General features: G+C 44.9%; 1 protein-coding gene across 1 annotated transcript; it reads left to right on the top strand.

The window, feature by feature from the left end:
• Positions 1 to 11: 11 nt before the first annotated feature.
• Positions 12 to 25,946, top strand: cct3 (chaperonin containing TCP1, subunit 3 (gamma)). Its single transcript, XM_073061363.1, has 14 exons — positions 12 to 156; positions 327 to 388; positions 1,389 to 1,439; positions 2,042 to 2,104; positions 6,407 to 6,503; positions 10,116 to 10,233; positions 11,694 to 11,880; positions 12,789 to 12,938; positions 19,731 to 19,863; positions 22,333 to 22,414; positions 22,917 to 23,097; positions 23,982 to 24,227; positions 24,744 to 24,875; positions 25,638 to 25,946. The coding sequence occupies exons 1-14, from the start codon at positions 129 to 131 to the stop codon at positions 25,728 to 25,730; spliced, it is 1,623 nt and encodes a 540-aa protein (XP_072917464.1). The 5' UTR covers positions 12 to 128; the 3' UTR covers positions 25,731 to 25,946.
• The last annotated feature ends 2,014 nt before the right edge of the window (positions 25,947 to 27,960 follow it).

Below are 27,960 nucleotides of genomic sequence, written 5' to 3'. Positions count from 1 at the left end.
GATTGGCGGGTTGGGAGCTCCGGCAGCACGGTATTGGTCGAGGCGGCGTGCCTATCAGGCGAGGCGGGGAGGATCGGGGTAGCGTGCACGGCGGCCGGCGCAGAAGGTTCCAGCAAGAGGCGGCGGAGATGTTGGGGAGGCAGGTGCTGGTGTTGAGTAAGTGTCGGGGCCTTGGGAACGGCGACGGGTTTCTGAGGGAGCATGGTCCGGAGTGTAGGGTCTCGGTCCGACCGGCGGTATCGGAGGCTCTGGGATGCGGCATTGGCGAGGCCCGAGGCCTGGCGTGTGTGTCTCACCCATTCTTTCATCTCTTTTCTCCCCCGCAGGTCAGAACGTGAAGCGGGAATCGGGCCGCAAGGTGCAGCAGGGGAACATCAGTGCGGCCAAGGTGAGGGGCGAGAGTAGGTATGGGAAACAGGGAGGAGGGAAGGGAGTGGGGTATCAGGGTGGGTAAAGTTAGGGCCTGGCTGGCGGTTGGTACTCATGAAGTGGGTGCTAACGGGTGGGGTTGGGTACTTGTGCAGTGCTCCCATCACCCAAAGGCGGGGCTGGATACTCACCCAGGGGTCCCATCACCCAAAGGCGGGGCTGGATACTCACCCAGGGGTCCCATCACCCAAAGGCGGGGCTGGATACTCACCCAGGAGTCCCATCACCCAAAGGCGGGGCTGGATACTCACCCAGGGGGTCCTGTCACCCATGGGTGGGACTGTATACTGAGCCAGTGGTCCCGTGTGGTTGTGATTATGCCTGTTGGTGAGTTTAGAAATTAGTGTCTTTCGATGGGAGAGGGTTGTGATTGTTTTGTGAGTGAGTGTGGAAATGTCACTTCCTCAGACCCCAATGACCAACAACCCACTGGTTGAAATATGCTGATGCTAACTTATTTTCCCTAAGTTCTCATCAATCCCCTGAATCTTCTCTTCTTCCCCCCCCCCTTACCCCAGATTCTGCCCCTTACTTACACGCCTGGACAATTTGCCTCTAGTTGATTTTTATTTTATTCAGAGGTTCAGCGTGGAACAGGCTCTTTCGGCCCAAAGAGCTGTGATGCCCACCAACCCACTGATCTAACACCGATAATAATGACCAATTAACCTACTAACCAGTACGTCTTTGGGCTGTTGGAGGAAACAGGAGTGCCTGGAGGAAGCAAATGTTGAAAGAGCGTGCAAACTTTCTTAGAGGATGCCGGGTTTGAGCTCTGAACTCTGAAGCTCCAAGCTGTAATAGCATTGCACTAACTGCCACGCTACCGTGGTGTGTTCCATTGCAAAAGAAGGAATCTACCAGTTGCCTGCGTGTTACAGGAATATTATGCAAGGAATGGTTTGGGTGTGAAGTTGTACACTGGTATTGTATGTCACCTGATTCCTTTAATTTTTCAGACTATTGCAGATGTTATTCGAACATGCTTGGGACCAAGAGCTATGATGAAGGTATGTTGTGTTCAGACTTTGTATCTAAGCTGTATGTTTTGTTTACGGATGTAGTCTTATAAAGCAGTGGTCCCCAACCTCTGGGCTGTGGACCGATATTGGGCCTCGAAGCGTGCAGGGGTAACCGGCGCGCACCCAGCACATCTTTAAGAAAAAAGCTGAAATAAGCAAGCTAATTAGGTTGTTTATTTTGGCTTTTTTCTTAAAGATGTGCTGGGTGTGCGCCAGCTACCACTGTGGCCCGGACGTTGGGGACCGCTGTTATAAAGCACAGGCATAAGAGCTTATTATAAGAGCTGTTATAAGAGTACTTGCTTAGTAGAAAGACAGATTAATGGAATAAGTTGACAGGGTTGTCATCCACATTTTCATTGCCTTATCACTTGTATTCTTGACAAATCGTTAGTCCTGTGTGCTGTCAGCTAACTGATCCGAGATCTGGGCCTTGACGTTCTTACTTCAGGCCAGTGATCCTTTGGCTTCCTTGTACAGAATAGTGCTGAAAGACCCACCAGGAACTCTTCAGCCATGTCCTCACTTATGAGGGAACTGAGAAATATGTGGTTCATGTTGAAGTTAATACTGTGACTCTGTTTCCCCAGATGTTGCTGGATCCCATGGGTGGCATCGTTATGACAAATGATGGCAATGCCATTCTGCGAGAGGTAGGTCCAATCTGCCTGTCAACAGAGAAACTTGTTTTTCACTTGCTTTGCTTCCCTTTTCCACAATGACCTGTTCTGTGATGTGGAACATCACCAAATCAAAATCATACAACTTGGAAACAGGCCCTTTGACCTACTGACCACCCATTCACACTAATTCCATTAAAAAAAAATTCTCTCCACATTCCCATTGACTGGCCTCACCCCCACCCAGAATCTCCCCTTTACCTACACAAGGTCAGTCTACAGCATGTTGTGGGAGGAATATGGAGCCCCTGGGGGCTGGAGAGGAACACATATTGTCGTAAGGGTTGGGGATCATTGGAACATGGATGGCACTAGGAATCTGGATCAGGCACTGCGTCACTGAAGCCGTGAGACAGCGGTAATACCCACTGCACCACTGAACTGCTGGTAAATTCCCAGTTAATTTACTTCGATATGGATGGCAAGACAGTACCGGAGCGTAGCAGTTAGTGTAACACTATCACAGTATCAGCGACCCAGGATCATGTGTGGCCACACTGTAAAAAGCTTGCAGGTTCTACTCTGAACCATGTGGGTTTCATCCGGGTGCACCAGTTTCCTCCCAAGTTCCAAAGATGTGTGGTTTAGAGGGTTAATTAGTTAAGTAGGTGTAATTGGGCAGGAAGGGTCTGTTACTGTCTATCTCTAAATAAATAGTCTCTGGAACAGTTGGCAGATAATACTGCAACTTCACCAGTGATATGTGGGATTCATGGGAGTTGTGGATCACTTCTCCATCAACACTGAGTTACCTCTGGTCAGTGGAGTACACACAGTTCAGCTTTATCCACTCTGCCCTGACACCCCACTGTGCTGCTCCCATTGCTACAGCACCCACCCTGCTGCTGGTGTGTGATAGTTTAGACTTTAATGAACATTTCCCTGAAGCTCTTTCCAGAGCTCCACTATGCTGGCCCACGGCGCATAGGCATCTTGGAGGTGAGAATACGGGTTTGATTGCTTGGCCTTCCTCCCCAATTGATTATGGATTCTGTGTGAGCAGCATCATTAAAGGTCTCCTACTCCCCTCTGCTCTGTTTAATGGTTCAGCCGACCCTTTGTTTGATCTCTGAAAGATAGGTGGAGGTGTAGCTAGTGTTGAGGAAGCAGTGAATCTGCAAAAGGACTTAGATGGAGGGTAATCTATTTGAAACCCATCGAATATTGAAAGGTTGCGATGGTGGATGTGGAGAGGATGGGTTCTATATTGGGGGAGTCTAGGACCAGAGAGCACAGCCTCCGAATAGAGGGATGTCCTTTTAGAACGGAGTTGGTGGAATTTCTTTAGCCAGAGGGTGATGAAGCTGTGGAATTTGTCACAGATGGCTGTGGAGGCCACGTTATTGGGTATATTTAAAGTGAAAGTTGATAGGTTCTTGATTAATAAGGGTATTGAAGGTTCTCAGAAGATGAGAATGAACTTGAGGGATAAATTATTGCTAATTAACCAAACTAATTTGGCAGGGGAATGGAAAATTGTGATAGGGCTCACGATGGAACAGAAGATGTGCAAACAGAAGCAGTGTGTAGTGAGACTGTCTCAAAGGACAGGCAGATAGAATGGTGGAACGCAGCCCGAAATGTCAACAGTGCTGCTTGTAGATGTTGTCTGGCATTTTGTGTGTGTTGCTTGAATTTCCAGCATCTGCACATTTCCTCGTGTTTAGGCAGATAGAATGGAATGAGTTGTAGTGTAATGGGAACAAAATAAAAAAGGTTAATAAATATGCAACTGAAGATGTTATATTTGAATGTGCAGAGTAATCAGAATAAGTTAGATGATCTTGTAGTGCATTTAGAGATTGCTAGATTGGACGCTTTGGGCATCATTGAGTCGTGGCTGAAAGAAGATTATAGTTGGAAGTTTAACATCCAAGGACACACATTGTGAAAGAACAGGCAGAGGGAATCGCATGGCTCTGTTGGTTTAAAAAAAAAAGAAAACAAATCTTTAGAGGTGACATAATGATCAGAAGATGTGGAATTGTTGTGGGTAGAGTTAAGGCACTGCAAAGGTGCAAGGACACTGATCCGACTTATAGACAGGCCTCTGAACAGTGGCCAGGATGTGGGTTACAAATTACAATGGAAGATGGAAGAGGCATGTCAAAAGGGCAATGTTACTATAATAATGACGCATTCAATATGCAGCTAGATTGGGAAAATCATGTTTGTTCAGATTTTTGAATCCCAAGGGAGAATTTGTAGATGCCTATGAAATGGCTTTTTAGAGCAGCTTGTGGTTGAGCGCACTAGGGGATCAGCTATTCTGGATTGGGGGTTGTGTAATGAACTGGATTTAATTGGAGAGCTTTAGGTAAAGGAACCCTTAGGACGCAATGGTCATAATATAAAATTCACCTTGCAATTTGAGAGGGTGAAGCTAAAGACAAATGTGTCAATATTATAGTGAGGTAAAGGGAATTACAGAGGCACGAGGGAGGAGGGGACACCACTAGCATTGATGATGCCTGAGCAGTAATGCTGGAGTTTCTGGTAGCAATTATGAAGGTGCAGGACAGATGTATCTCAAAGAAATATTCTAAAGGGAGGATGATGCATCCTTGGCTGACGAGAAGTGAAAGCAAACATAAAAACGGAAGAGGGTTTGAAATAGAGCAAAAATTAGTGGGAAGTTAGAGGATTGCAAAGCTTTATATTAAAAAAAAACAGAAGGTAAGCAAAAAAGCCTGAGAAGGGAGAAAATGAAATGTAAAGGTAAGTTGGCCACTAATATCAAAGAGGATACTGAAAGATTTTTCAGATACATAGAGTAAAGAGAGGCAAGAGTAGAACTGCAGGAAAATGAACCAAGAGAGGTAGTAATAGGGGACAAAGAAATGGTGGGTGAACTAATTAAATATTTTGCATCAGTCTTCACTGTAGAAGATGCTAGCAGTGTTGAGTTTGAGTGTAGTTGCTGTTACTAAGGACAAGGTGCTTGGAAAGCTGAAGGTCATCTGGACCACATGGACTACACCCCAGGGTTCTGAAAGAGGTAGCTGAAGAGGTTGTGGAGTAATAAGTAATGATCTTTCTAAAATCATAAGATTCTGGCGTGGTTCTGGAGGACTGGAAAATTACACTCCACTCTTCAAGAAGTGAGGGAAGCAGACAAAAGAAAATTATGTCTGTTAGCCTGATCTCTGGTTTCAGGGTACTTAAAGGCACATGATAAAATAGTCCAAAGTCAGCAATTTTCCTTGGGGGAAAATCTTGCCTGACAAATCTATTGGAACTTTGAGGAAATAACAAGCAAGGATAGGCAAAGGAGAACTGGTGGATGTTGTGTTTTAGGATTTTCACGAGGCCTGACAAGGTGGCACTCATGAGGTTGCTTAACAAGATGAGAACCCATGGTATTACAGGAAAGTACTAGCATGAATAGAGCATTGGCTGATTGTCAGTGGGAATAAAGGGAGCCTTTTCTGGTTGGCCGCTGCTGACTACTTGTGTTTTGTAGGGGTCTGTGTTGGGACTGCTTCTTTATGTTATATGACAATGACTTGGATGATGGAATAGATTGCTTTGTGGGCAATATCGAGATAGGTGGGGGGGGTGGACGGGTAGTGTTGGGGAAGCAGATAGGTTGTAGAAGGACTTTGACAGGTTAGAATGGGCTAAGAAGTGGTTGATGGAATACTGTTGGGATGTGTCTGACCATGCACTTTGGTAGATGGAATAAAAGCGTAGACTGTTTTCCAAAGGGAAAGAAAATTCCCTAAAGGTTAATGTGCAGGTTGAGTTGGTCGCGAGGAAGGCAAGTGCAATGTTAGCATTCATTTCAAGAGGATTAGAGGCCTCACTGAGTATTTTGAGCAATTTTGGGCCCCTTATCTAAGAAAGGATGTGCTAGCATTGGATAGAGTTCAAGAGAATGATTCCAGGAATGAAAGGGTTATCATATGAAGGGGTTTTTGGTGGCTTTGGGATGTCCAGTTTGTCAGAGATTAGGAATTTCTATAGCCAGAGGGTAGTGAATCTGTGGAATTTGTTACCACAGATGGCTGTGGAGGCCAAGTTATTGGGTATATTTAAAATGGAAGTTGATGGGTTCTTTAAGTCACCTTGAAAAGTTGCAGGGCAGAGGCAGGCAAATTAGGTTGAGAGGGAAATGGATTGGCCATGATCCAATGGCAGAGAAGACTCAATGGACTGAATGGCCATACTCTGTTATCTCTTATGGTCGCTGGTCTAAATCAGCCTTGTTGGAATGGAGGAATAGACTCGATGGGCTGAATGGTCTAATTTCACTTCTGTTTTATGGTATCTCAGATCCAGGTGCAGCACCCAGCAGCCAAGTCCATGATTGAAATCAGTCGCACCCAAGACGAAGAAGTTGGCGATGGGACCACCTCTGTCATCATCCTCAGTATGTAGAATGCTCTGGGGACTTCTGACTTTAATTGCACTAAAATCAGCTTTTGCTTGGCTGTTGGGTTTGTGGTGCATGTGCAGGGTCTGATAAAGATTGTGCTGGATCGAAAAGAGATTCTGCCTCTGCAGAGATACATTATTTATCAGTGACGAGCAGAGATGGGGGTCCCATTGGTCAAGCTCCATCAACCTCAATTAATTTGCTGGTATTAGTCTTTCCACGGTTGGAAAACTTGGGTGAGATGTTGTGAACTCAGACTGTTGGCCACAATGTGTTGTTTTGCAATGTGATAATGGAGGATTTTGAACTGTACCCCTAGAACAGGGGTTCCCAGCCTAGGGATCATGGACCCCTCAGTTAATGCTAAGGTTCCATTGTATAAAAGGTTGGGAAGCCTTCCCTAGAGTGGTTTGCTAGTCTTATTACAGAGATCTGAAGCAATGTTGTAGAGTCATAGAAAAGTACAGCAGAGAAACAGGACCTGTGTTACCAGAACCCTTAGTTCAACCACACTCCTCAGTGCACTATCGTTCATTGTATGATGCCTACCCTGGTTGGTCCTACTGAAGTGCAACACCTCACACGTTTGTCTGCCTTTTTCCAGCTGCAACCATGAATGCCTTCCTCACTGTCCAGTACTCCTCCAATCTTTGTATCATTTGCAAATTTGCTGATCCAGTTAATTCAGATTGATGTAGATGACAAACAATGGACCTAGCACTGGTCCCTGCAGCGCACCACTGGTCACAGGCCTCCAGTCAGAGAGGCAGCCATCTACCATTTTCTGGCTTCTCCCACAAAGTTAATGTCTAATTCAATTTACTACCTCATCTTGAATGTTGAGCGACTGAACCTTTTTGACCGATGCCTCATGCGGGACCTTGTCAACTGACTTGTTAAAGTCCATGTAGACAACATCCACTTCCGTGCTTTCATGCACTTTCCTGGTACTTAAATCTCTAGACATGACCTACCAAACCCAAACCCATGTCTATCCAAGTACTTGGATATATCCAGTCCCTTAGAATACCTTCCAGTAACTTGCCCACAACTGATGTCAGACTCACTGGCCTATAATTTCCTGGTTTATGCTTAGAGCCTATTTTTAAATTGCAGAACAACATTGGCTATCCTCCTATCCTCTGGTACCTCTCCTAACACTAAGGAAGATGTAAATATCTCTGCTAGGGCCCCAGCAATTTCTGCACTTGCCTCCCGTAAGGTCCGAGGGAACATCTTGTCAGGCACTGGGGTTTATCCACCCGGATATACCTCAGAACAGCAAACACCACCTTCTCTATAATCTGTATAGTGACTATGAAATTGATGCTGCTTTGTCTCACTTTGATAGTCTGTGTCCATCTCCTGAGTAAAGTACAGTTGCAAAAAAATTTAAGATTTCCCCCATCTGTTTTGGCTCCACACATGGATTAACATTCTGATTTTCCAGAGGATCAATTTTGTCCCTTGCAATCCTTTTGCACTCTACATATTTGTAAAATCACTTGGGATTCTCCATCACCTTGTCTGCTGGAGCAACTTTGTGCCTTCTTTTAGCCCTCTTGATTTCTTTCAGAACTAGGTTTATTATCACTAGCATGTGTTGTGAAGTGTTCCTTGAATTTCTTGTATTCAATAAGCACATAATTTGTTCCTACCTGCTATACCTTTCTGTACTTAACCGGGGCCTCAATATCTCTAGGTTCCCTACTCTTGTTACCTCTACTTTTTAGTTTGACAGGCACATGCAAGCTTTGTACTCTCAATTTCACTTTTGAAATCTTCCCACTTAGCAAGTATGCTTTTCGAGAAAACAGCTTTACCCAATCCACACTTGCTAAATAATTTTGATACCATCAAAATTGACCTTTCTCCAATTTAGAATCTCAACCCACAGATCAGATGTATCTTTTTGTATACTTACTTTGCATCTAGTGATCACAAACTTGTTACAAGTATTACCCTGCACAAACTTCTGTCACCGTGCTGTCTCATTCCCTAAGAGCAGATAAAGTATCGAACACTCGCTCATTTGGACTTCTATGTACTGATTAAGGAAATTTTCCTAACACATTGACAAGCTCTACCCTGTCTAGTCCCTTTTACAGTACATGTCCCAGTCAATAGGTGGAAAGTTTAAATCACCTACTATCTATAACAACTTTGTTTCTTTCAACAGTTTGTGATCTCTTCAAATTTGCCCCTCTAAATCCCTTGGACTGTCAGGTGGTCTGTAATATAGCCTCATTAACGTGATCATACCTTTCTTATTTCTCAGTTCCACCCATAATGCCTCACTAGAGTTCTCCAGAGCACTGCCATAACATTTTCCCTGACTAGTAATACTACCCATCTCTTTTAATCCCTCCCACCCTGTCATATCTAAAACAACAGAATCCTGGAATATTGATCTGTCAGTCCTGCTCCTCCTACAACCACTAATGGCTTCAATATCATCATTCCAATTGTTGATCGATGCCCCAAACTCATCTGCCTTTCCTAGGATACTTGCATTGAAATATGTGCAGTTCAAGACACAAGTAGCGCCATGCTCAAACTTTTGATTCCTGACTTTGAGGTCTTCACAACCTCCCCACTAACTGTTCTGGCACGCTGTTCCCATCCCTCTGCAACTCCAGTTTAAATCCTACTGTGCAGTATTAGCAGATATTCCAGCTATGATATTGGTCCCCTTCCCTGGAAAGAAACTAATGATCCAAAAATCTTACACCCTCCCTCCTACACCAACTCCTTAGCCTTGTGTTACGCTGTTTCATTTTCCTGTTTCCGGCATTACCAACAGTGGCATGGGTAGCAATTCTGAGATCGCAATCCTGGAGGTGCTACCCTTTAACTCCCTGAACCTACTTTGCAGTACCTTTTCTTTCTTTGTACTCTCTGGCTGTTCACCCTTCCACTAAGAATGCTGAGAACTCTGTCTAAGAGGTCCCGTTCCCTAGCACCTGGGAAGTGACATACCAACAGAAATCTCATTTTTGCCTACAGAACCTCCTTTCTATTCCCTTGACTAATCCGATATTACTGCAGCTAACCTCTTCTGTCCCCTTCCCTTCTCCCTTCCTTTGAATCACTGAACTAGATTGAATGCCAGAGACCTGACTGCTGTGACTTTCCTCTGCTAGGTCATTGCCTTGTGCCTGTGCCCCCACCCCCAACAGTATCCAAAGTAATATACTTATTGGGGGGGGGGGGATTGCCACGGGGTTGCTCTGCACTGGCTGTTTGACCCCATCCCCTTCCTGACTCACCCAGTTTTCTGTGTCCTGCAGCTTGGGTGTGGCACCTCTCTGTCCTATCTATCACCCCCACAGTCTCAGAATGTGTTTGAGCCTTGTGCCTTGCTCCACATCAGCACATTTTTTGCCAGCAACTGCATCCAGCTATGCAGTATCTTGGGGAACTTCCTCTTTAATTCACTGTAGAACCCACTACTGAATTTGTATGTGTGCACAGTAAACATCAGTCTCTATTAGTGATGTGGCCTATAACTCTAAGTGTTCTGATGCAGTTTGTGGGGGTGGGGGGTGGGAGTGGTTTGAAGGTTGTATTTATATTTGAGTAACTGCACACACCGCTTTCTTTTAGCTGGAGAGATGCTTTTGGTAGCAGAGCAGTACCTCGAGCAGCAGATGCACCCCTCTGTAATCATAGGTGCTTATCACCAGGCGCTGGATGACATGATTACCACGCTGCAAGAAATCAGGTACATGAGTGCCCATTACACGGCTGATAGGGGAGGCTGGGACTGATTTACCTGGAGTGTAGAAAGCTGAGGGCTGACCTTCTGCGTTGTCCATTGTTTTTTGCGATAACAGAAAACCAGTTTGGGACAGTTTTCAAAGTGGAAAAGCTGTTGCACTAGGGCAGTTCCACCTTCAACCTCTGAGGACTTGATTCCAGTGGTATGAATACGCATCACAGCTGGGGTCTTGATCATGACTACTTCTGTGCCTTGTAATGCCCTTCGCTCTCCACGGAGCGTTGCAGAATCATCTTTCTGGTCGTTGAATCTCACTGTCAATCTCAACCACCCAAGCTGCCAGAGCTGACTTCACATGCTAGAACAGGCATGTCATCAGGGTAAAAAGATATTCAGGCATGTACATGAGGGAAGGTTAAGGCAGTAACAGCCCATATGCAACCGGCTCAGGTAGGCACGTTGGCATGGATGAGTTGGGTCGAAGGGCCTTTTCCTGTGATGTATATTCTGCTAGAATAAAAGATGCATTAGGTGGATACTTTCACAAAGTATGCTAATAAATTGCTTTTTCAAGTCTAGTTAAGATTTTACGAGAAAACATAGTTGATTTTCTGAAATTCATCTGCACAACTGTACAGCAAATGATCAGAAATCTGCTTTCATGATGTTTGAGTCATGAATATGAGCCAAAATACTGACCTCCTTTCTTTTGCTTTAATTTTGAGGCCCACCATTGGTTGGGGTTGATCATAAATATTGCTGTAATCAATACGTAATTCAGGGCAGTGTAATGTGGAGAGCAAGCTGTTGCCCATGCAGCAGGCTCCCCTGTCCACAAAGCTGATGAATCCAAAGGATGGCAGAAACTGATAGTTTGACACAAGCAGCACCACAGGACTTGCCAGTCAGAGTTGAACTGAACGTAGGACTGCCTTAGGGACTCTGGGTTTACTCCTGAAATCTTCCCTGTGAGTGAGTATAGTCGCAAGGCAGCAGAGGACTGAGATCAGTTTTCCTTCTAGATGAGCTGCCAACCGTAGCTGATGAGCCCTGTCTGGTTTTAAAGTGCCAGTAATCCACCTTTGCCCCTTCTTGTATCAGTAGAAACAGTTCCACTGGACTTAATAGATAAGACGTGAAGGCCAAGAGCTGGACTTTGTCAGAGTTTATTTGAGATGCACACCATTATGAACATTTAATAGGTAGTGGAACTTCACCCTGCTAACCCCCACCCCTCAGCTGTGACAACCTTGAGGAACCTTGCTTTAATCAGTGTTAAAGGAGCGATCGCATAAAACCTTCAGGTAACCTTGGTTCTTGTGAAAACAGCTTTCATTGTATTGAGAACTTGAATTTTTAATAATTAAGGTTGCTTTATTCTTCATGTTAAACTGCACTTTCTTCAGGATTTAAATGCTGCTCATTTGCCAAGCTTTTCTTTAAAGCTTTTCTTCTCTTGGCAGCACTACTGTTGACATCAATAACCGTGACCTGATGCTGAAGATTATCAACAGTGCAATCAACACCAAGGTGAACAACCTACAGGTTGACCTGGCCTGTAGCATTGCACTTGATGCTGTGAAGACTGTGCAGTTGGAAGAAAATGGCCGCAAGGAGATTGACATTAAGAAGTATGCCAAAGTTGAGAAGGTAAGATTAAGTTCTCCTCTGTCCATGGATAGTTGGTGTCTGGGGCACTGTCCTTTTGTGATCCAAGATGAAAAGTTGATAGGCCTGGAACCAGAGTTGCCATGTAAGTAAGTTGATTGGGTGGTTAAGAAGGAATGTGATATATTGGCCTTCATTAATCGGGGGCTGGGTTAAGTTCAAGAGCCATGAGGTAATATTGTAGCTCTATAAAACCCTGGTTAGAAAACACTTGATTGTGGTCACCTTATTATGGAAAGAATGTGGAAGCTTTAGAGAGGATGCAGGATGAGGTTTACCAGGATGCTATCTGGATTAGAGAGCATGTCTTATGAGGATAGGTTGAGCAAACTAAGGCTTGTCTGTTTGGAGTGGAAAGTGAGAGGTGACTTGATGGATGTGTTTAAGAAGCACCGATCAAGTGGATGGCCATACACTTTTTTCCTCAGGGTAGAAATGGCTACTATGACCAGGCATAATTTTAAGGTGATTGGGGGTGAGTATGAGGGGTGTCGGAGGTAGATTTTTGTTACATAGTGATGGGTGCTTAGGTCACACTGCCAGAGGTGCTGTTAGAGACTGTTGGGGGTGTTTAAGAAACTCTTGGAGGGCTTTGCAGGAGGGAAAGCTTAGATTGATCTTGGAATAGGTTAAAGGGTCTGCACAACATTGTGGGTTAAAGCGTCTGTACTGTCCTATGTTCTAGAGGCAGGTCCTGGGTTCCAGTTCCACTGACAGCAAAAACAAAACACAAATTGCTCAAGTAACTTGGAAGGTCAAGCATGGGAGAGAACATCAAAAATGTTATTAATATCAGACTATTCAGATGGCTTTGTTTCCTTGGTGTTTCTAGGAGTCATGCAGGGGTGTTACTTTGTTCTTGTTGGCAATTTCATTGTTTTATGTAACAGGTTCCTGGTGGTTTTGTTCATGATTCATGTGTGCTCCGAGGCGTGATGTTGAACAAGGATGTCACACACTCCCGCATGCGCAGGCATATCAAGAACCCCCGCATTGTGCTCCTGGACTGCTCACTGGAGTACAAGAAAGGGGAGAGCCAGGTATGACACTAGTGTTGTAGTCTCTTGACGTGTACTACTTCGTCTGTACATCGGTAATAAATGTACACCATATGCAACCTTAGGATTCATCTTGCAGATGGTCACAAAACAAAGAAACACAATAGAATTCATGAAAAACCCTACATCACAATGACCGCCGAACATCCAATGTGCGTAAAAGAAAGAAGAAATCATGCAAAAATATTTTTAAGATAAGCAAACAAACAATGCGTAGAACCTGAAATGAAGAGTCCCTGAAAGTAAGTCCACAGTCACGGAGCCAGGTTTAGTGCTGAAGCGAGTGCCAATGGCTGCAGCTGAAGAGTCAGTTCAATGCTGAGGCGAGTAAACCTCACAGGGTAGTAAGCGCTTCCACTGCCCTTGATCTCAAAGCCTTAATCTGTCTTGGTGCTTAAATCAGCTTTTTAAACTGGAGCCGTGGCTGGAACGTGAAACTAGTGTAAAATTCTCCTTTACTGCAGAGCGGGTAATTACAGACCAATCCTGTAGTTTGACAGGAGTTTAGACTAGTCTGACTGTAATGTTATTGTGCAGCCATTGCAACACTGTTGGACAGGTGTTGTTGAGGTGAGCATCCCTGAATGCTCTGCTGAAGTACTTGCCTAAATGCTACTTTTCCATGACACACACTGCTCATTTATTTGTCCCCAAGTTTAATGTGAGTAAAGATCTCCCAAAAGTTGTTCTCGGTCCTGTCGGCCCTGCTTGTATCTGCAGTCATTTGCATCTAGTATATGGAACCGTATTTACTCACTGAACTACCTTCATTATGTTGTTCCCACATTCAAAACTGACTTTGTTTCCCAATAATCCTGTTTTCTCCTTAATGTGAGTTTGCTGTTTTCCCCACCCCTTCACCTTTTCCTTCAGAAACATACAAGGGGTGATTGATAAGTTTGTGGCCTAAGGTAGAAGATGAGTTATACAGCTCTCATTACAGGTCAACTATTTGAGTGATTTTGCAGAAAGTTTGAAGTTAATGACTCACATCCTACCTTAGGCCATGAACTTATCAATCACCGCAATGAGCTGATTGTAGACTTCAGGAAGGGTAAGATGAGGGAACACAAACTAATCATAGATGGATCAGAAGTGGAGAGAGTGAGCAATTTTAAGTTCTCAAGGGTCGAGATCTCTTGAGGATCTAACCTGGTCCTAACGTATCAATGCAGCTATAAAGAGGGCAAGCTAGTTGTTATATTTCATTAGGAGTTTGAGGAGATTTGGTTTGTCACCTAAAATGCTCAAACTTCTATAGAGTATTCTTTCAAAAAAAGGCTACAGGAAGTTGTAAAATTTTTCAATTCCATGGGTACCACCCTCTACAGTATCCAGGACATCTTCAGCAATATGGCGTCTGTAACGTTCTCGCTCGGGTGTGAAGTAACGCCGAGATAAACGTCGAGATAAACCAGAATCAATGCAAACGAGACCGCAGTAAGATTAACCATTTACTGTTCACTCTTCACATTAACGCATGGTGAAAACTGTTGAAAAACAATACAAGATTGGTAGTGTTTGTTCCCTTCTAAATATCACATTTACATTGTGAATACTTGCAAAGGTAAAACTACAATAACTACATTACATTAAAGTGCAGCATACAGTCAGAATCTAGCTGCTCCATTGGCTGCTTTAGATACACTTCAATACAAACTATCCCGACTCTTTAACTGACGAAAAGGTAAACCTTACCGACCGTCGTTACTTTTAACAGAATCGGCGTTAACATTTTAACTCAAAATACCGATTATCTAATGACTTACAGCGTTGCTTTCACTGTGTCTTTGGTGCATAGAGAGACCCTAGTCAGCGTTATGGTCGCACATGTGAGTGACCCCCACCCTTGCGTGAATCTCAAACCGGTAATTCCCCACAAGACGCGGCGAACCCGGATGTGACGTCATCGCAGCCGCGATGTATTACAGACAAATCAATTGATTTAAACAATCCTAACTTTAACTAAAAAATGCTAACAAATTACTACGCGAAAATATTATAAACTAAATAACTGCCATAAAGGCAGCACAGCGTCCATTATTAAGGACCCTCTCCCCAGGATATGCCCTCTCCTCATTGTTACTGTCAGGAAAGAGATGCAAGTGCCTGAAGGACTCGCTCAGCGATTCAGGAACAGCTTCTTCCCCTCTGCTATTCGAGTTCCTATGCAGACATTGACCACGTTTTTGCATTACTTTTAATTTAACTATTATTATGGCAGTGCTGAAGAGTTTGAACCCTGTAGAATTTTCTCACTTTCTGCAAAAATGACCTACGATGTGATCAGATCTTCACCTCAGTCCAAAAACCAGAAAGAGAACTCAATTAAGTAAATAAAACAAATATAATGTTTTTTGTGTTATTTATTGAGAAAAATGATCCAATATTACATTTATTTGTTGGAAAAAGTATGTGAACTTTTGCTTTCAGTAACTGGTGTGATCCCTTTGTACAGCAATAACTTCAACCAAATGTTTTCAATAACTGTTCGCCCTTTACATTGTCTTGGAGGAATTTTAGGCCATTCCTCCTTTAAAAAGCTGCTTTAGCTCTGGGATGTTGGGCTTCCTTATGTGAAGTTTTTGCTTCAGGTCCTTCCACAACATTTCTATAGGATTGAGGTCAGGACTTTAACTTGACCATTCCAAACCATGAAATTTCTTCTGCTTTAACGTTTCTTCGGTAAACTGACTTATGTGTTTAGGGTCATTGTCTTGCTTCATGACCCACTTACTCTTGAACTTCAGTTCACGGATCGATACCCTGATATTTTCCTGTAGAATTTGCTGGTACAATTCAGAATTCAAAGATTCATTAATGATAACAAGCCATCCAGGTTCTGATGCAGTAAAGCAGGCCCAAGTGTAACACTTACCCAACAGGCTGGTATATGTCTAGGGGAAAAAGAGATCCAGCCACACACCAACCCACCTCCCGTACACGCAGGTGCTGTGAGAATCGCGTTTATGCCTCGCGCCTGCCAACAGTATCAAACCCACAACAAATACCGTTATGAAATACACTTTAAAGAGTTTACTAAAATTAAAAGAGTATTAGGCAATACTATATACATATATGTGTGTATACAAGAAAAAAACAAAAGGCGCCAACTTATCAAAGTTCAGTCAGTTTAGTGCACATCGGTGGAGCTCATCCAGCGAACCATTCGACTCCTCGGTGGTCGTCCTCCCGAAACTCCCACTTCGGACTTCCCGGTGGTCGTTCGAGCGCACGTCCTCCTTCCTCGGCGTCTCCCTCCGGACTCCCTCACCCCTCCAAGCCCGCGCAACCCCTCCCCCAAGTTCCCAGCCTCACAAAACACAATAACATTTCCCATTGATTAACAAATGAATACAATTACCATATCAGCCATTCTAAAGTGAAACAACGGCAAGAGAAACTTTTAACAGACAAAGAAGCATTCCTACTCGTAACAAACCAAAGAAGCCCTTTTTAGTAACATACACAGGTCATTGTACATTCTCTCCCCACCAGCAAATGTCATGCCCTCATGGTATTACTAGAGTTCCCCAAAGCTTCTTGCAACACCCAAAACCCAACCCAGGTGCAGAAAGCAGTGACATAACTACCCAGAGCAGTAGAAATCACACTCGGTTCTCCTGGTACCACATATGTCAACCGCTCTGGGGGGCGCCTAATCCTCTGAGATCTCCATACCCCTTCTGCCCCCCTGGGCTCCCTCTCCACCTGCGAACCCACTGTCTCGGACACCCCAGGTCTTCCTGACAGACCCTCACCCCCTTCCTCACGGGGGTCCTCCCTCACCTGAGATCTCTCTGGCTCACGCTCAGGCTCCACCCTCTCTCCCACCACTGTTGGCTGCCTCTCCATCTGACCCTCAAGACCTTCCCTCTTCTCACCCAATTCAGTATGGGAAGGGCCAGGAGCCTCCTCTCCGGGTACTGGAGCACCAGTGAATGGGAACAGGGACCACTCATCTGAGTCGTCCTCTTCCGAATCAGTAGCCATTTCTGGGCGAGGGACCCGTCCCCGCTCTTCAGCAGCGGTCTCTTCCCTTTCTCTGCACCCTCGCAGAGTCCTTGTACTGGGCATAACCTCCCACTCTGGCTCCGTATCCACCTGCACCGCTTGACCCAGCGGCAGCAGGTGATTCCGATGGAGTACCTTGATAGGCCCTTTCCCATCCTCAGGTTTCACCCGGTAAACTGGCAGGTTCGGCATCTGGCTCTCTATTACATAGGGGCTGGCTGCCCATCAGTCTGCCAACTTGTGCTTACCAGGGAGTCCCAAATTCCGTAAAAGGACCCGGTCGCCCGGCAATAATTGAACAAACTTCATCTTTCGATCATACCGCATCTTATTCCTCCGATTTTGTTTGGTAGCCGCCGCCTCGGCCAACTCGTATGCCCGCTGTAACTCCCTCTTCATGTCGGACACATACTTTAGATGGGACTTCCCGGGTAATTCACCCACTTCACCCCCAAAACACAAGTCAATGGGCAACCTCGCTTCCCGCCCGAACATCAGATAATAGGGCGAATATCCGGTAGCATCATTGCGAGTACAGTTGTAACAGTGAACCAATTGTCCAATATGACGACTCCACCTGCTTTTCTGCCCAATCTCCAGCGTCCCGAGCATATCCAACAGGGTCCGGTTGAACCTCTCTGGCTGCGGATCTCCCTGTGGGTGATACGGGGTAGTCCTGGATTTCTCAACCCCAAGCATAGTCAGTAATTCATGGATAAGGCGGCTCTCAAAGTCCCGCCCCTGATCGCTATGGATTCGCCTGGGAAGGCCGTAATGAACAAAATACTTCTCCCATAACACCTTCGCCACTGTCGTCGCCTTCTGATCCTTAGTGGGAAATGCCTGAGCATAGCGAGTGTAATGATCGGTGATGACTAAGACATTCGCGGTGTTGCTGGTGTCAGGTTCAATCGACAGAAAATCCATACATACCAGGTCCAGAGGTCCCGCACTCTGCAAGTGCGACAGTGGAGCCGCCAACGCAGGCAGGGTCTTCCTCCGGATGCAACGACTGCATCCCCTACAGTATTCTTCGACTTCCCCCCTCATCCGGGGCCAGTAGAACCGGTCTTTGAGTAATCCATAGGTCTTTTCCACCCCCAAGTGTCCAGAATCATCATGTAGGGCCTGGAGTACAACCTGCCGATACTCCTCCGGCAGGACCAGTTGCCAACATCTTGACGTCAGCACTCATACGAACCAACACCCAGCTAGACTCCATCTCTTTACCACACCGTCTAGCTACCAATTCTACCTGCCCCATACCCTTTACCAAACTTAACCCCTGCACTAACGCATCTCCCGAAACTCGAAAATCCACTCCGCTCACTACGCATGTGTACTGTACCGGTCGGTACACCTTCAAATTCGCACCAGTGAACAATTTTCTGTCTCTCCATTACCGCTCACTACCTGTGCGATTCCACAGCCCCCTGACAATCCAATCCCGGACCAGCACCCCACAAATGTAACACTTACCCAACAGGCTGGTATATGTCTAGGGGAAAAAGAGATCCAGCCACACACCAACCCACCTCCCGTACACGCAGGTGCTGTGAGAATCGCGTTTATGCCTCGCGCCCGCCAACAGTATCAAACCCACAACAAATACCGTTATGAAATACACTTTAAAGAGTTTACTAAAATTAAAAGAGTATTAGGCAATACAATATATATATATACAAGAAAAAAACAAAAGGCGCCAACTTATCAAAGTTCAGTCAGTTTAGTGCACATCGGTGGAGCTCATCCAGCGAACCATTCGACTCCTCGGTGGTTGTCCTCCCGAAACTCCCACTTCGGACTCCCCGGTGGTCGTCCGAGCGCACGTCCTCCTTCCTCGGCGTCTCCCTCCAGACTCCCTCACCCCCCCCCAAGCCCGCGCAACCCCTCCCACAAGTTCCCAGCCTCACAAAACACAATAACATTCCCCATTGATTAACAAATGAATACAATTACCATATCAGCCATTCTAAAGCGAAACAACGGCAAGAGAAACTTTTAACAGACAAAGAAGCATTCCTACTCGTAACAAACCAAAGAAGCCCTTTTTAGTAACATACACAAGACATTGTACACAAGCATGACACTGCCACCATCATGTTTCACAGCTGGAATGAAGTTCTTATGCTGGAATGCACTATTTTTTTAATTAAACGTAACATTTCTCATTTAAGCTTAAAAGTTTTATTTTGGGCTCATCCATCCACAGCATTCTTCCAGTAGCCATCTGGTTTATCCACATGATCTTTAGTAAACTTTAGACAGGCAGCAATGTTCTTGGAGCGTAGTGGCTTTCTCCTTGCAATCCTGCCATGCACACCATTATTCTACTGATGATAGACTCATGAATACTGATATTAGTTGATGCAAGAGACGCCTGTGACTCCTTAGATGTTGTTACCTTGGGGTTCTTTGTGTCCTCCTGGAATATTACATGCCTTGCTCTTGGAGTTATTTTTGTTGATTAAGCACTCCTGGGTAGAGTAGAATAACAAAGTTGTTGAATTTCTTCCATTTGTACACCATATATGACTCTGGAATGCTAGAGCCGAAACTCTTTAGAAATGGTTTTTAACCTTTTCCAGCCTGGTGAGCATCACAACTTTTTTTTTCTGAAGTCCTCAAATCTCTTGAGGCACACTATTCAAAAAAAACTGGTGAAGATCAGACTTTGATAGTGAAGACCCAAACATTGGGTGTGTGGGCTGTTGTTTGGGATATTTTTTACCTTGCTCTCTCGGCAATCTTCTGTTTCAGACTGACATTGAGATCACTCGTGAGGAGGACTTCACTCGCATCTTGCAGATGGAAGAAGAATACATTCAGCAAATCTGTGAGGATATCATCCGTCTGAAACCTGACCTCCTCTTCACAGAGAAGGGCATCTCAGGTAATGTGTGTGTAACATGTGGTGTTTGTCGAGGTCAAGTAGACCACACGGTGGATATCCTCACCAGATTGTCCCAGTATCTTCCTTGGGACATCGTGCTCATTGAATCTAACAGCTCTTGGTATTGCATGGACATGTGACAGAGCTCTGTGTGGGACAAGCCCTGCAAACATTCTCATTCTGAGTAACACACAAATGCTGGAGGAACTCAGCAGATTAGGCAGCAGCTGTGGAAAGGAATAAACAGTTGCCATTTTGGGCTGAGACCATCAAGAAAAGAAGGGGAAGATGCCAGAATAAAAGGGTGAGATGAGGGGAAGGAGGACAAGCTTAGAAGGTGATAGATGAGCCAGATTTGGGGGGGGGGGGGGGAGAGTGAGGTAAGAAGCTGGGAGGTGGAAAAGGTAAAGGGCGGGAGGAGGAATGAGAGGAGAGTGGACCATGGAGGAAGGGAAGGAGGGAGCGTAGCATGGGGAGGTGATAAACAGATAAGGTGAAGAGGTAAGAGGCCAAAATGGGACATAGAAGAGGAGGGGAGCAGGAGAAAAGAAAAATTATATTATCAGAAGGAGAGGTCGCTGATGCTACGAGGTTGGGGGCGACCTAGATGGAATATGAAGTGTTGCTCCTCCACCGTGGAAGTGGCGTCGTCGTGACAGAAGAGGAGGCTACCATGTTTGAATGGGGATAAGAATTAAAATGGTTGGCCACTGAGAAATTCTGCTTTTTACAGATTGAGTGGAGGTGCTTGACGTCTTGTGATTGTGTTAGCCACCATTTTCAAATTGGCAGTGTTACTCACTGTTCTTGTTGCAGAGTACCAGAGTTGTCAAGTAGACAGTGTGTAAGGGGAAATCCTAAACAATGTGTATAGACCAGCTCCATTTTTATTCATGGCTTACAATTCCTTCGATAGAATTCTCTCAATATTCCAGCTGCAGAGGGTTTAGAAAAGTGATGTTGATCATTGGTGGGCTTGCTTTATTGGCACTTGAATGTATGGCTACACTTGCAGGCTGCTCCCAGTGCAGATTGTTAACGCAAATGATGCATTTCAATGTAATTGTGATAAATCTGAGTTTGCATGAGAGTCGATGAGTGAAACTATTTTGAGTTTCAAAGGTACATTTAATGTCAGAGAAACATATACAGTAAACATCCTGAAATGCTTTTTCTTCACAACCATCCATGAAAAGAGAGGAGTGTCCCCAAAGAATGAATGACAGCTAAATGTTAGAACCTCAAAGCACCCCCCATCCCCCAGCTCCCCTCCCTCCTGTGCGTAAGTGGCAGTAAGCAACAATCCCCCACACCGGCACCTGCCACGGAGCACTCAAGCATGAGCAAAGACACTGACGTGCAGTACCCAAAGACTACTTGTTCGCCTGGTATTCGACATGCCACAGGCTCTCTCCTGCCCTAATAAGGGAGAAAGAGGTGTCTCCGTTTCACAGCGAGAGAGGAGAGATTACAAACAACTTGCTGGTTTATGATGGTAAAAGTCAGTTGTGTTTCTTTTTTTCCGAGATCTGTGCCCAAAGATCTCAGGTCCCTGGGCACACAGCCAAAGATGTTCCGTCTCCAATGACGCACCGATCTCCTGCAGAGGCATTGACCTCTAATTCCCCCTGTCTCCAGAGCCACAAAATCTTGATCTTCTGAATGTGAGCAAAGCTCTTAGGCTGAGCTCTTGGCGTGCAAAACAACAGCCATTCGTGAAACCCCGAGAGCAGGTCCCATTCCCGTAGTCAGCATCTAACTCTGGGTCAGGATCTTCAAATGAACCCTGAAAGGGAAAAATAGAGGTATTAAAGATGGAAATAGAGCTGTTTCTGAAGATGCAAGCAAAGGAGTCGCCGTTAGGAGCCAGTGACAGATATAACCTGGATTCTGTCTGCTTGTGCTAGCCTGGAGACTGGGATGCAGTGAAATCATTCATTAGTTCAGTCTTTCAGAGAACTGGTGGATACAGCTAGTCTATTACAAGCAAAGTCCTCCCCTCCACTAAGCACAAAGAAAGCAATATCCATTATCAAATACCCGCCCCCCCCTCCCCATGTTCTCTTCTCGCTCCTACCATCAGGTAGGAGGTACAGAAGGAATGGGTCCAGAGGTTCCAGAACAGTTAATTACCCCTTAACTATTAGGCTCTTGAACTGGTGTGCATAACCTCACACCACTACTCTGAACTGATTCTATGACCTGCAAATCAGTTTCAAGGACTCTTTACAACTCACGTCAGTATTTTATTTGCACAGTTTGTCTTTTAACACATGGGTTGTTAGCCAGTGTTTATATTTTTCCTGTAAAATTCTGTTGCATTCCTGTAAAAGCCCTGCAAGAAAATCAATCTTGAATATGGTAACATATTTGTATTTTACTTTCAGGGATCTCATTTTGCTGCATTTTGAGGAGTTTAAAAAAAGTTGCAGGGCACACCTTCATTTTTGGTCTCCATTTGCCTTTCAGACCTAGCACTTCATTACCTCATGAAGGCAAATATCTCTGCAATCCGTCGTATCAGAAAGAGTGACAGCAACAGGATTGCCAGGTACGCTAGGCTACTTGGAATGAATAAGCTGCTTCTGCCACATACAGCTAATTCAAATTGTGTGGGAGGAAATAATTCAAAGACCCACTGGGCCTCTTGCTTCTGTACTTGAAGTATGAACAATACTGCCTTTGTAATTTGTACTGACTTGATTTGTCAGTAGTTGTGTCCTCGTCAGCATGAAATGCGGGGAGCGATCCACAATGAAATACGTCTTGGGTTGAACGAGAGATTAGAATTTTTTTTATTTTTTGCACATTCATTGTTGAAATTATGATTGGGCTCACTGCCTTATGCCATTTTTAAAAATTGGTGCTTTTTAACAACCCCCCCACCACCAGTCACCCTTGTTTCCATAAATCCATCTCTTGATTCAACCACTTTTCAGCCAGCGTTAGTGCCAGTTACTATGTCTTTCCCAAAGCTTTGAATTTAAACGGTAAATTTGAACTTGCCTGCATGTAGACACTTTGTACCTCAATGCATGCTGCTTGTTTTTCAGGGCGTGTGGTGCTCGTATTGTCAGCCGCACAGATGAGTTGCACGAGGAAGATATTGGCACTGGTGCAGGGCTGTTTGAGGTCAAGAAGATAGGTGATGAGTACTTTGCGTTTGTCACTGAATGCAAAGACCCCAAAGCTTGCACCATTCTCCTGCGTGGAGCAAGCAAGGACATTCTGGCGGTAAGCAAGTGTTTCACACGCATATGTTCTCTGACAGTGTTGATGTGAAGTTGCAACTAGGATTTGTGTTTGAAGTGGAGGCTGCATGGTATTACAGCCTCAGCAACCTGAGTTCAATTCCCATACAAGGAATTTGTATGTTCTCCCTGTAACCATGTGGATTTCCTCCAGGTGCTCCGGTTTTCTCTCTGTCTAAAGATGTGTAGATTAGTAGGATAATTGGTCACACTGGTGTAATGTGGAGCACAGGCTTGTTGGGCTAGAAGGGCCTGTTACTATGCTGTGTATCTAAATTTTATTACAAATAAATAGAAATAATGATTGAAGTGGGATTGGGGATTTGAGCTCGTTTGACCTGGACTAGATAAGCGGAAGGACCTGTTTCAGTGGTGTGGTGCTCTGACTTTGGGGTGTACAAATCTGAAACAGGAGGATGGGGTGACGAGAGGTACAGGGATCTGCGTGTGGTTAGGGCTCTGTGTGGATCTGAAGTTTAAGTATCGTGTGTGGGGCAGCCGGTGAGGATCGTGATTTATGGTTCTGTTGTCATAGTCATAGAGTACTACAGCACAGAAACATGCCCTTTGGCCAAGCTATTATTCTGCCTGGTCGCAATGATTATACCCCACTCATCCATGTATGTATCTAAACTTCTGGTAAATGTTTCAATCTAACCCACATCTGCAACTTCCACTGGCAGTTCATTCCACATACTCGCCACCCTCTGAGTGAAGAAGTTCCTCCTCAGATTCCCCTTAAATATTTCACCTTTCACCCTTAACCTAAGACCTCTAATTCCAGTTGTACCCAACATCAGTGGGAAAAGCTTGCTTGCATTCATCCTATCTGTGTACATGTTGACTCAATGTCCGCTTCTGTTTCAGGAGGTGGAGCGTAACTTGCAGGACGCCATGCAGGTCACTCGCAATGTGCTGTTGGACCCACGGCTAGTGCCTGGTGGTGGGGCAGTGGAAATGGCCGTGGCACACACACTGATTGAGAAGTCTAAAACCATGACGGGAGTGCAGCAATGGCCCTATCGTGCAGTGGCAAATGCTCTGGAGGTCATCCCCAGGACACTCATCCAGAACTGTGGGGCAAGCACCATCCGCTTGCTCACCTCGCTTCGGGTAAGGAGCACCAGTGTGATGATCCCTACCATTGATTTACTGCCAATAGACCTCCTGTGGACAGGGATACCTGCCTGCCTAGTTCCACGCTTGTCTCTGCTGCTCCTGTAATGTGGTCATTTGAAGTGTAATGGGGAGTCACTGCCTGTCTTGCTTAGTAGCTCTAATTCTGCAAATGTCTCCATTGGTTTCCTCTCTCATTTTGGACTCTTCCATGCACCAGACTCTTTGCCATGGGCTGTCTGATTCTTGCAACCTGCTATTATATCACTGCACAGAGGTTGGGGGGGAAAAAACATTCTTCCTGTCTCTGCCTTTCAATTTTACCCTGGAGAAATGAGTCTGCATACTGAAAAATAATTTTATTTCTGGCCACTTTCCTAAAGCACGGGATTATATGCAACCTGGCACAAAAGAACCTGCTCCTCATCTATCTTCCCCATCCTTCCTTGTGATTGCCTTATGTTTGGCTGCATCTGGCACCATATTGACTGTTGAATCTCCATATCCCTGCAGGCAAAGCACACGCAGGAAGGCTGCCAGACCTGGGGAGTCAATGGAGAGACCGGAACTTTGGCTGACATGAAGGAGCTTGGCATCTGGGAACCACTGACTGTCAAATCACAGACTTTCAAAACTGCAGTGGAGGTGAGTACCCAGAAGGCAGGGCTTCCCTGTGAGGGAGAGAGTAACGTTACATCTTTTTGGGCTCTTCATACCAGTTTAGAACTGTTTCTCCCTTGTGCTCTATAACTTTGTTGGCAGTCACAAAACAAAGAAACACAATAGAACCCATTTTTTAAAAAACATACAACAGACACCGTCAGACACCTAATGTGTTTGTGGCGAGAGGAAAATAAATCATGCAAATAATAAACAAATAACATACAGAAAGTGAACCACACAGCCAGTTCAGCACTGAGATGAGCTGAACACTGATATGTTCTTTGCCCTCTGTTTTTAATCTGACGGTGCTTAAATTGGCCAAAAAATAGGTTTGTCCATTCCTACACTGACTCTGCCCTACCATAGTTGACCGACTGTCTATTTTTTTTTTTGCTTCTTTGATCTCCTTTTCCTGGGCAGTGCGATGATGGATTCCCCTCTGTTTTTGACAAATAATTTACAGTCGTACCATCTCCAGTATAACAAGACACATTCTGTCTGGGGATGATCCTCAGTGTCATATTGCGGCTACTTTAGTTCTCCAGCCCTGCTGCACTGTTACAATGAGCCTGAGGATCAGGAACTCATTGTCTCACTCTTTAGAGCCATCTCAAATTCTGAAATTCATGGTGAATTACTGGGGTTGGGACCTAGTTTTTGGTTATGTCAGGGGCGGAGGGGTTGGCATGGTATCACTGCCTGTTTGTGCTCAGCCCCCTCACCTGTGCTTATCTCCACCCACAGACTGCCATCCTACTTCTGCGCATTGACGACATCGTGTCTGGCCACAAGAGCAAGAAGGATAACAATCAGGGAGGTGAAGGAGATGCTGCATAGGTTCAGTCTGCAGGGACCGGTGCTGAGCAGCCCACCCACCCTCCACATACTGTAACCACACGGGGAAGGATCCCTCCCTGGTATTTATTGTTCATCTGTAGGGATGCATTGGGCAGGAGAGCTGCTATTACAGCACTGGCATCTTTCAGTGGACACCAGCTGTTGCTGCTTTGTTTGTTCTGTGCATTGGAATGGAATAAAGATTACTCTGAGTAACGTTTGCTTTTTAGTGTCGTCCTCTCTCCTTGGGGTGGGAGGGTCTCATGGCAGGAGTGGGGGATGAGATTGTATACAGCCAAACTAAATGGGAACTGGTGTCCTCTCCTACAGTGCATGTGGATGGAGCACACAGTTGAATATAATGATGTCTATTTAACATGTTCCACGAGGGACATGGAGTGTGGCAATGTGGCCCGATCTACACCACACCACACTGAGGACAGACAAATCTCGCATCTCAATAAAGACTAGGTTCAGAATCAGATTTACTCGTGTATTGTGAAATTTGTTTTGCAGCTGCAGTACATTGCAATACATCAAAATAAATATTAAGAGCTGCTCCCTTGACTCTCTGATCCTGAACTCCCACAAACAGTTCCTTGGTCTTAATGATGTTGAGGGCAAGGTAGCTGTTGAAACATTGCTTAACCACCTGATGTATCTTACTCCTGTATGCCTCCATTTGTTTCATTGTGAGTTCTCTATTGTTGAGCTTCAGGTGAACCAGAATGGATTATAGTTTAATCCTGTCTCATTACAACAGAGCTTGTTAGTTCCATAGCAGAGTACTGTCTCCCAGCCTATCCTCTGCACTGACTATTGTCACATTTTTTATCTGCATAAAAATACCCAACTTTACAAACCTGGTAAGAAAGTTGATCCTCAGGTTCCTTTAAAATCTTAAACCTATGCCCTCAACTTTTGCACACTCCTCCAGGGGAAGAACTATCAACATACATTTTATCTGTGCATCATGATCTTACGAATGTCTATATGGCCAGCCTCCTATACTTGCAATGGGAGGAAGAATGGCCTATCCTTGTAGCTCAAGTCCTCTGGTTCTCATAACATGCTTGTGAATCTTTATTGTGTAATAACAACCTTACCATAATTGGGCAACTAGAACTGCACACAGTATTTCAAAACTGGTCTCGCCAATGTCTTGTACCCAGAATCAGGTTTATTGTTACTTTCCTATGATGTGAAATTTGTTTTTCAGCAGCGATACAGTGCAAGGATATAAACTTGTACATTTCAAAATAAATAGTGCAAAAAGGAATGAGATAGCTTGTGAGTTTGTAGATACTACATGCCCTTCAGCCCATTTAATCCTGCTCTTCTGCTTGCCCTTGCCTACATGCACCTAGTCCATAGCCCTCCATACCTCTGCCTTCCATGTACCTATCCAAACTTCTCTTAAGTGTTACCATTTCTGAGATTGGTCTCACTAATCTCTTGTAGCCAAGTGAACTGAGAATGAGTTGCCCCTGGTATTGCTTCCCCTACATTGGTGAGCTACAATTTAGATGTGGGGGTGGGGGGGAAGCTTCATCAAGCACCTATTCTCCTAATGCAAAGGTGGAATCTTCCTGTGCCCATCCATTTTAATTCTACGTTATCCTCACTCTGATATGTTGGTCCATGGCCTCATCTACTGCCACGATGGACTGCATCTCGGGTTAAAGTGGAATACCTCATTTTGTCTGGGTAGCTTCAAGTAATTTCTCCCTCATTTTTTTTCCATTCCCCTCACCACTTCTCAACTACCTGTCACTTTCATATGATTCCCTTTCTCTTATGATCCACTCTCCTATTGGGTTCCTCTTTCAACTCAAAAGGTGCCTCTACCTCCAGTCACCTCCCAACGTTTTACTTAATTACTCTCGGACCACCCACCTCTTATTTACGTGGTCTCACTTATCACCTGCTCTCCCTCCACCTGTGTTTCTATATACATTATATGGTTATATACATGTATATAGTTAAATGACAATAAACTTGACTTATTCCGGCTTCTTCTCCCCCCCCCCCCCCCCCACCCCCACCCCCACCTTTCCTGTGCTGATGAACAGCCTAGGCCTGAAACGTTGATTGCTCATTCCATTGCTGCCTCCTGTTATGAGTAGTCTGTTTCTCAGGGGCGAAATGTCAAATACTAGAGGACAGAGCTTTAAAGTGTGAAGTGGGGGAATTTTTATTTAACACTGGTAGGTGCCTATAACACGCTGCT

This window comes from Hemitrygon akajei, chromosome 11, assembly GCF_048418815.1.
Source record: "Hemitrygon akajei chromosome 11, sHemAka1.3, whole genome shotgun sequence".
Lineage (NCBI taxonomy): Eukaryota > Metazoa > Chordata > Chondrichthyes > Myliobatiformes > Dasyatidae > Hemitrygon > Hemitrygon akajei.
This window is presented reverse-complemented; position numbering and strand designations above follow the sequence as displayed.